We start from the raw sequence: 10,760 nt of genomic DNA on the forward strand, positions 1-10,760 counted from the left end.
TAACTTGAATAGAAAGCGTCAAATTGCCCATTAGTTGGCCTTGGACCACAGCATGGTTCACACGCCCTCAGTCAAAATACAAAAGAAATTAGTTTTTTTTTTTTTTTCTTAGTCTGCAGTAGATATATCGAAAAACTCTAATTTCATGTTACTCCAGCGTGTATTTTGAATGTTATACAAGGAAATGGGGAAGATGTAATCTATACACCCCTCATTCCTTTACTTGGAAAAAAGAAAGACATTTCACAAAGATAACAAATGCTACAACAACAAATATTTCATCAGATACAAAGACAAAAAATGAGGAAGGATTGAATAACTATCAAAGAATTATATTAATAATGATAATTCAGATTATGGGTTCAATTTCAATTTTGTTCTCCACATATCTCCAATGACCTTCCTAGGAGCCGGATCATCTGGACCTTTGTCTCGTTGTCCAGAGGTAAAATACAACCATCCATTCCAAAATCCAACTAGTGTAGTTTTCACTCGATAAGGAAGTTTTCCGATGACTGACCACTTCTGCAACACATTAATTTATCACATATCATGTAAAACAGTTTTACATACAAGTACGATATATCGATAGCAATAGTACACATTCGTGTAAGTTCTAAAAGAGAGAATTCTTACCAGAGTGCCCAAGTTAAACTGGAAGACTTCCCCAACTAGGACCATCCTTTTAGTTATAGGATGCTTCTCTGTGGTGCCTCCGGCAATAACAATGGAATTATTAACGACCGCCCATGCAAATTCAATGTGAGAATCAGGCTTTGGCATAGGAGGTAAAGTTTTCCACTTCATATCATCATCCAACATGTAGACATCATCAAATACTACCTGAAACCATAAGAAGGCTAATTATCATATATATCAGACAAGGGAGAGATTTTAAAATTTCACACAGCTATGACATGAACGCAACACCGCTTTATAACTAAATCAGGCAGCCCATGAATTGGGAGGACTTCAGACAGGGATCATAGTGAAAGACATAGGTAAACTCTGTGGATGCAGGCACATTGTTGAACCATGTGAAATTTCGGTCTTGCTTTTTTTTTCCCTCTCACTTTGTGCTTGCTCTCTTTGTTCGTGTGTGTGTGTGTTCCGTGAATGCCACCACATCCACCTCCATGAATTCTGCACTACATCTTGCCTGCCATTGGGACAGCATCAAAAGTGGGCTAGATCTTGTCTGCCATTAGGCGGCCAGCATCAGAAATGAGTCTGCTAGGTGCCATTCCACCTCCTAACCTTGACACGTCTAGTCCTTGGTAACTTCACTATGTCAGCACTCAGCACTGAAGTACAAGCTGAAGTGAACTAGCATATATTAGGCAAGATGTTCAAGGCCTATGTCTTTTCTCCTCATTTAAATTTTTCACTGGGAAAAGAAGACCAAAGGAAGAAAACTCAACTGGAAAGAGGATTTGAAGACAAAAGCTGACCCATCTACCTATAGCGAATTCCATCAAATAAGCTCCTTTTTTTTTTTCTTTGGATCATTAAATACCATTTTGGGGAAGGGAAAAAGATAAAAATATATGAAGTATTTAATTTTGTTTGCCTTCAACATCAATATAATCAAAATAATTTTGCTTTGACAACAGCGTAAGGCAATTGACAGCTAATTTGTATCAAAATAAAAGTCCTTGAATTAGTTGAAGATAAAAAAAATGTCTCGATTGAACATTTGATACAAAGAGTGGCTAGAAGCTTATCTATTAGGCACAATTGATTATCTTAAAAGCATATTTGCCCCAATCCCCGAAATGCAAGTCCAAAGGTATTTTAAAAAAAGAAAATTTAAAGCAGATTTTTCATAATTCACAAAAAATTTTACACCATAGAAATCAATAAAGTGGTGATGAAAGATTATAAATAAATAAATCAATCAATAAATAAAGCCCCAAGTTATTTGACTCTTCCTCTCTCATCTTTTTTCTTTCCCTATTGATCACCTATTTCTATTTCCTCCTTACCTTCCCCAACAGATTTCTAAGAGCCTAAAATAAGTTGTCCCTTCCTCATAAGGAGATAGTGACTTGCAATTTTTTTTGGGGGGTCTCAAATATGGATTTCAATGTTCGTGTCCTTCATCCTTTTTCTCTTATTCCTTTGCCTTGTTATGGAATATGAATTCTAGTAATTCTAGCAACAATAATTTCAAAAGAGATCCTACAAAAACACAAGCTTCTTAAGCCTAAAAAGAAGGAAGTACGATACTAATTTTGAATTTAGTTTGGTTTCTTATGATTGTCTGATACTAATTTTGAATTTTGTAGCAAATTTATTTCTTTTGCACCTCACATTTCAAAGGTGTATGATTGCACTTTGCAACTAGGCTCCAACCCCCTTTGCCCTTAGTGTGCCTTGGCCTATAACAACTATGACAAAAGTACAAAACCATTCTCCTCTCCTCCTTTATTCACCCCCCAGCTTTCATGAGGTCTCTGATTCCTTTTACATTATCAACCTCCATCAATGGTATGTGTGGGAATCTTGATTTTCCTCAAGAAAATAAGCATTTTTCATTTCCAATAGAATCTATACACTGCTAATTTGACGCTTATAAGCCTAGATGCTTAAACACTAGAAACACCCTGTTAAACATGAATAAAACCAAGAAAAATCACTTAAATAGCTTAACAAGGGAAGAATAAGAGAAGGTTTGCACATACCGTAATGGAGAAAGAAATTTCTGTAAAATGTTGATGCAAACCTAACAAAAAATAAACGAAAAATACTAGTCAGCTTACCTCATTCCTGCGAGAGCACTTGAAGATAGGTGATCCAGGTTTGGCCATAAAATCACCTTCTTGACCACCAATGACAAGAAGTCTATCATTAACCACAAGACAAGCCCTGCACAAAGTTATTTTTTTAAGAAAATGAAAGCATAAAACATTTTTGCAACACCAACCAAAATTTGAAAGATGCTAATTTTATTTGCCAAAATAGGAAACATTCACATGGAATCAGGCAATATAAAATTTCAATAAGTTATACATTCAAATTTTGCTTACTGAACTTGTTAAATTCTATGTACATCTGATTGAATTTATGAACCCTGGACTTTTCATTTGGGATAAATTCAAGAAGCCCTATTATCAACCCAAAAATCTACCTAGACTGTATAATAAGCATTAAAAAGAGCTGCAGGTAGGAGTGGGCAAGATATGAAAGTCACACAACCCAAAAATGTTGAAGTAAGCCACGGGATGACAAAGAGACAAGTTAAAGAAGAGCGGAGAAGAGCATTTAACTAGAATGCCACCAATATGTTCTCAACAAAAGAACATTGTAATTTTTGAGAGTTTAAGTGAGCAATAATGCAATAATTATGCATCAAATTCTAAAGAGGAGAGAGAGAGAAGGAGGGAGAAAATGTGTGTGTGTACCTCCCCCTTCAGGATTAGAAAAGAAGGCATGTTTTTAATGTTTGGCAGACCATGTCTAAAAAATCATAACAATAAAAAGAACGAACAAAATTGCATTTTAAACTATTTCATGATTGTTTCCTTGGGAAGGTTCCAAACTATGGCCAGTCAATACTAGAATAAAGGAAGTGATAAAATGTAATATTTATAAGCTAAAAGCATAATTACCTATCGACAAATGTTCCAAATCAGAATGCATAATTAGCTACCTATATTTACTGATGCAATAGAAAGATACAGTCAGACTTTACTCATAATGTAGTTCAGTCCACAAACCTATGAGGACCTCCACGGGGTATTGGTATCTCTGTCCTCCACTCTTTTTCTAATGCTTGGCCATCCTTTACAGCAAGACTCCAATGCTCCAATCCTGGAGTGTGTCGATTTTCCTTGCTGCCACCCATCACATGAAGCCTACCTCTCCATAGTGTAGTAGCTGGTGCATACCTGAGAAAGAGTATAGTTAACACTTCACCAAAAAGTCAATTAAAATTAAATGTTCATTAGCTTGTTATGGTTGTTGGTTGCCTTTTCTTAATATTTAATTCAAAATATAAAAGCAAGTATAAGCTGTACATAATCAAATATAAAAGAAATAAATTGGATTCTTCCAGAATTCTCTCAGCTCTCCTATTTCTCTCTTTCTTGTGATCTCTTTCAATCACTTTATTCTCAGACTAACAACATTCTCCAGTTAGGATTTTAACTCGTAACAGAATTCTTTGCTTCCTGACGAGGAAATGGATCCATATAGCTCACCGTAATTAGTTTGGAAGTAGGACTTATTCAGCTCAGCCGCATATAATTTCCAATAAATTATTCTGCTACTATCAGTTTTTGTATAATTTGATTTGAACATTGGATAACCACTCTTGCAAATCAATCATACGAATAATAACAAGAGATATTTTTGTCTCAGAAGTTACAGCTCAACATCTTAGACATTTAGACATCAATAAATGCTACTAACAACCAAAATAACTGTAATAAATCAAGAAAAACCAAAAGTGCAAGGAGGGAGGGAGGGAGGGAGATAGTAAATGCTGCCATATGAAAATAAAATAACAATGACTGAAAAATAGGCCTGTCCATAGAATTTCTGAAGTTAGTATCTTAGAATCATGCATTGTAGAAGTGAGATTTTGCTGAGATATTTTACTGTTATAACCTGTGTTAGTTAAGAAGGAACGAAGTCCTTGTTTATTGGAAGATAGCAAGGTTAGATGTCTTGTTAGGTAAGAGTTGTTATTGACTAGATAACCTTTTCTGTCTATACATCTCTCTATAAGGGATATGCTGTAACAAAAGAAGTGTCTAACAATAGAAGTGAGGAAAAGAGAGTGATGAAAATGAAGAGAAAAAAAGAAAAAAAAAACAATCTATCTTCTGTTTCTGCAATTTATGAATTCTGAGGTCAGAGTTTGAATTCTCTCCTTTCCAGCCTCTTTTCGTTATATTAATGTTTAAGCTTGTGCTGTACGTTTTTGAGAAATTCAAAACGCCGTTCTTTCATATTTTCCAACATCATGGAATACCGAACTCACGTGTTAGCGCGCGCGCACACACACAAAAACACACAAACAAAAGAAAGAAAAGAAAGAAAAGTGGAAGGATTTACATGTGAACTACTGTGTGAATCATCGGTACCCAAAACCATCCAATCAAAGCAACCAGATGCGAGAGTTCTGTTTATATGCAACAAATGCAATGAAAATAGAGCATGTGTTTACAGAGCACTGAAAATGACATATGAAGGATATAGGCTATAGCCTATAGGTATATTATCAACAGACCACACAATCCTAAACTATAAAAAAGGAACATTTTGCGTAAAGCTAATTTATTCTCAAAGAAAAAATTACAAACAAGTGAAGTTCACTAGTTCAACCAATGTTATTCATTAATAACATATAATTCATTTCTATCTAGTTTTATACAAGCACATACCGAGGAACTGGAAGGGGTGGCATGTCCCGCCATTGCTTTGTCACAGTATCTAAAACAAACGTACGGGCTGTAGGGCCTCTGCATTGTGGACCATATTGTCCTGTAACAACATAAATGTATCTACCATCTGTCACCATTCCCAAGTGTGAATGTGCCATTTCTTTCGGCATATCAAATCTCCCTCCCCATGTGTTATCCGAAAAATTGTAAATATCGACGTGTGAATGCACCTGTTAGATATATGGAAAACAAAAAGAAAACAACAGCAATATAATTCTATTAAATCAACTAATTAATACTGGAAAGATCATTCAACATATGATCCACTGGACAAAACAATTTATAAATAACGCGTTCCTATGTACTTAAATAATTGAAACAGTTAATTGAAATTAGACGAGTTCAAGAGAAAAGAAGTTCATGGACAGATAAACAACGAATCTCGAATTGTGATCTAGCTTTTAGTATGAGCTTATTTGGAACACTGAAAATGAGAATAATAAAAGTCTCAATCCACCTTATCCACAACCTATCCAAAATTCAACTAATTCAAGCCTGAGTTTCTCAAAATTTTTGTTCTCCTCACTAATTGAGCTTGAAAGTGAATTCCAAACCACCTAAATCACAAAATTAATTAAACCAATTTAAAGCAAGACACAATCATTTTCTCACTGTCAATGAATGTAATTATAAGGGCATGTCAAGTGAAGAAATATTAAATTTAATTTTTCATTTGTTTCAAATGTAATGTTCAATTGAAGTCTTGGTATTAACATAGGGTGTACACCAAACAGAATTGAATTATTAACAAACCCCCCAATATTTTTTTTTTTTTTTTTTTGTAAATAAAATGAACTCTTTCTTAACTTTTTGATGCAAGAATAGAAGTCTAGAATTTTAGTTTTACTGTTCTCGCTAATGTAGCACATGCTAGTGTAGCAATTTTATAATTTTTTGGTTATTAAGTATTTCTATTAATCTGGTCGAAATTTCAGTCTCTTTGTCCTCTCTTTTCAATATTCTCTTTTCCTGTCTAACTTAATTTAGAATGAGGGTAATTTTGCTGCACCACTTTTCTTCTTCTTTGTTTAAATGGAATTAAGAAGCATTGAGCAAATTACTCTAGCAATTAAATCAACCATGAAGAAGAGCAATACTAGACAAACCAGAAAAGGTTCTCACATAATCAATTGTTCCATATCCAGCAAACACGTATAAAAGATTCTTAATCTGTATGGCAGCCCCATCGAGGCGCGGCACAGGTGCAGCAGCCATTTTCTCCCATTTTAATTCTGGTGCAGGCAAATCAGCAAATGTTGCTGATAGGAATCTTCCAGGAACGTCCTTCTCACCATTGTCATTCTTCTTCTTCTTTTCTTTGTGAGCTTCTGCCTAATATATCACATGAATTCATGGTTTATTCTAAAGTCTAAAACAAAATTGCATTTTCAGACATGCTATGATTATGATAAACTGAAATATCTAGCACAAGTTCAATGTAGACACAAAGCAAATAAGCATCAGATTGTTTTTCTGAGATAAGAAGTAAAGACATAGCAACTGCAATCAACTCATCGACTACCATCAAAAGGCCCTCACAATTCCCTTGAAACCCAAATCATAAAAATTTCAGGGTCCATAATCCTAATTAGATTTATATCTTTGCAAGAAATTAGATGAACAAATATACAGAGTGAAAAGTAATAACACTAAGAGCAATGATCTGGTAATATACAGAATAACAAAGCCAATATAATTAAGTTGAGTGAACCACATTATTACGTTAGTTAACTTGGTTGCGATTAATGGAAGCAGAATTACATTGCGTTTGAAATAAATTAACAAGAACTTATTTGATTAGCGATCGAATTTCATAAAAAAGAAGATTGATCCATTAATGAAGTCTTATGTTTGGTCTGTTATGTTTTACATATGGAATGCATGTCAAATTCGCAGCCTAACTAGCTAGGAACCTTGTTAGTTTACGATCCATTCTGCAATTTTTCTGGTAGAATTCAGCTCAACTATAACTAATTCCGTAGAATTAAAAATGTAGAATTTTAAATGATGCTTTTTGTTTATACCAAATATGATATGAACAAGCCACTCTTTTCACTTTTCAGAATTTCCTCTTAAAACTTGTTAAAGAAAAATGCAAAGGCATATACCTTAACAGGTGGGGATTTAGTATCCTGAACTGGATCTTCCTTTCTGGGGATAATTAATTCGGTAACAGAATTATCAACAGCAACCCAATTGGAGAAACGAGGAGAAGAAGCCCACAAATAATTAGCAATAACTCCAAACCCTAACAATCCAACGCAAGCTAACAACAGCTTCGTTGATTTCTGCTTCCCTGGTGCGCGTACCATCTCATGTCACTATCAATATCACACTTCGTCTTTGTATGTATATATATCCCTCCACGAATTATACGAAGAAGGAAGTGAACTAAGCAATGTCAATAAAAGCTTAAATACACTGAACTAACTATAGGGGAAAAAACAGAGAATAAAAAACAGTAAACCAATATAGATCAAGATCGATGAATTGATTCTCTTGCAGTTTCTCGGCAAGCAAACAAAGAATTGAGATAGTGGCTCACTTCTTTGGGAACTCAATTTAAGTGCAATTGTAGAGAGAGACAATAAAAGAGAAAGGGAAGATTTGCAGATTTTGTGAGAGCAAGAGAGTTGAGCTGGCAGCGAGGAGGAAGACACTAAAGCCTTGTTCTTTTTTTTTTTTTTTTTTTTTGAAATATTGATTTGATTGGTAATTAAGGTAAATATTCGATTTAATCCTTCAATTTGCAAACAAATTCGATTAGATCTTTTTTTTTTCAATAGATGGTCACCTACCAAAATTCGACAATGATAATACGACAATAAAAACTATATATAACAAAAAAAAAAAAAAAAAGATTACCAATAAAAGAAAGAGAAGAAATATAAGAAAGAAATTTCTATAAAATAAAAATGGGAAAGTGAAAATTTTTTCTTTATATATTTTTTAAACTTATTTATTTAATGTAAATGGTATTATTTGTTAAATAAATTAGTTAATGTGTATATTAATTACAAATTAATGCATTAGGCGAAACTATTTTTCTTTTTTAATGAATTATTTGACTTTTAGTATCACATTGATTTTGGAAAGTGAACTTCTTTTAAAACAAAAATTATAAGATTATGTATGAAATTAGGTGACTATTAATATAATTTATCTTACTATCTTTGTTATTTATATTATTTGAGTAGGTAAATTACGAAACTTCATTTTTCATTTAATATTTAGTTAGCGGCTAATTAAACAAAAGAGTTGTAAGAGCATTTTCAATACTAACATGAATTGCTTTTATTTAATTGCCGCATCAAAAAACTAAAAAGATTTTTTAAAAATTATTATTCTCCACTGCTAATGTCTACTCGGTATGTCAAACTGATATGTGAAAAAAAATAGACATTGTCTAACACACCTTTTATTTCTAGATGGTCTCTTAGACAGTATAGACATTTAGACAATGTAAATATTTATTGTTTTACAATGATTTGTTGACTATTAAGTTGTGGACTCAAGTAAGAAAAGAATGGAACATGATTCATATTTAGTACATCAGAAAGATATTTTTAAAATTGAACTTCTATAGACATTCAACCACAATTCACGTTATCATTGAATATGCTTTAAAAAAAAAAAAAAAAAAGAGTATTTCGACCTAGATTAAACACTAAATTACTATATTATTATTGGTTATTGCTCATTAATTATTTATATAGTTGTTTAAAACAGACATATTCAATACAATAATTTTAAAACCGAACTGCATAGTTTATGCATTTGGTCATTTATAAATAAATACTTTTAATGCATATTATAAAAGCATTTTTTTACTTTTTTTTTTTCGAGGAATAACATTTTTACCCTTAGGCTTTGTTCGACAAAAGCATTTAAAGGAACTTTTAGAGTTTTGACTACGCCGAAATACCATTTTGGTGTATTATTTTGTTCGGCGAGATAGTTTACAAAACAAATTTTAATGGATAATATAGCGTTTATTCAAACTCTATCCCATCTAACGTTTATCATTTCACTTTTTTTGATTGAAAATTTGTTGATAATCCTCCTCTTAATTTAAAATTCTTTTGTTATTTCAATTGCCTCGTTTCCAACTGTATGTATAAATCTCTGCGTAAATCTCTTGCTCAGTTAGTCCAAAGCCTGATTGCTATGGCACCGCAACGATACATCCTTTTATTTACACTCCTATAACATTTGTTTTGACATTCTTTTGATAGAAAAATAAGGTGAAAGCTTTATTTGACATTATCTTGATAGAGAAATAAACATTATTTAATCAGCTATTTTTTATTATATTGAATTCTCTTCTATAGTCAAGTTAAAATTATAATTCAATATTTTAATATTTTTTTTTATTATTTTAAATTCAACAGCTAATTAAATAATTATTTTTACCGCACATTTTTGCTTTAAACAACTAGACAAATAGATAATTGTTAAAATAGCTAACACATACCAAAATAACAAATTTTGTTGAATAGACCCTTAATGTTTGGATATTTGGAATAAAAATAAAGAGAAAAAAGATTTTATAAATAATAAAATTACAAGTTTAACTTTTATTTTTTACAAAAAAAAGTATAATAAATAGAGATAAAATTGTTATAAATAAAATAATTATTTTAATTATTTTTTTAAATTTTCTCTCAATTAAAAAAATAATGATGTATAGATTCCGTGATTTATTTTCTTTTTATAATATTATTCCTCTCATATTTTCTTTATTTTCGAATAAGCCAAGAAAAAAGAATTTATTTTCCTTCTCAATTTGTTTTACCTCATATTTAAACTTATGACGTGAACTAAGGATTGAATTTGCGGCTGAACTTGAATACAATATACAATTTATCCAAAAATTAATTTTTTGTATAATTTGCCTCTTGAATTTGTATAAAAAAAAATGTCTAATTTTTTAAGAGAAACTTTTTTTATAATTTTAACTAATAAAAAATATTTAAAAAATTACAATTAGAAAATAAAAAAGTATTTAAAATATGATAATAATTATAAAAATTTACAGTATTTGATATAAAACTAATTTAACAAATATTTGATTTGACAAAACTTATAGAATCAGAAAAAGATTTGATTATATTGAAATATTTGGTTAGAAAAATATTTATTATTTTTTGTTTGATTATTTTTTAATCATATTCTATTTAAATTAAATATTTAATTATTTTTTTAATTATGTCTTATATATATTAAATAATTTATTTTTTGGATAAAAATTAGTCAGTTTGTAGTTTTAGTTCAAGTCCAAGGCCCGGGGAATTTGGCAAATCAAGTCTT

The 10,760-nt window shown here is 31.4% G+C and overlaps 1 protein-coding gene across 1 annotated transcript; it reads right to left on the bottom strand.

The window, feature by feature from the left end:
- Positions 1-125: 125 nt before the first annotated feature.
- Positions 126-8,112, bottom strand: LOC105648292 (kelch repeat-containing protein At3g27220). The gene is made up of 7 exons (XM_012234635.4): positions 7,559-8,112; positions 6,573-6,782; positions 5,391-5,620; positions 3,720-3,890; positions 2,763-2,868; positions 637-843; positions 126-525 (listed from the first exon to the last, which is right to left on the bottom strand). Exons 1-7 carry the CDS (start codon positions 7,760-7,762, stop codon positions 355-357), a joined length of 1,299 nt encoding a protein of 432 aa, XP_012090025.1. The 5' UTR covers positions 7,763-8,112; the 3' UTR covers positions 126-354.
- Between the last annotated feature and the right edge of the window lie 2,648 nt (positions 8,113-10,760).

This window comes from Jatropha curcas, chromosome 6 (assembly GCF_041381405.1).
Source record: "Jatropha curcas cultivar XTBG-Jc1 chromosome 6, XTBG_Jcur_1.0, whole genome shotgun sequence".
NCBI lineage: Eukaryota > Viridiplantae > Streptophyta > Magnoliopsida > Malpighiales > Euphorbiaceae > Jatropha > Jatropha curcas.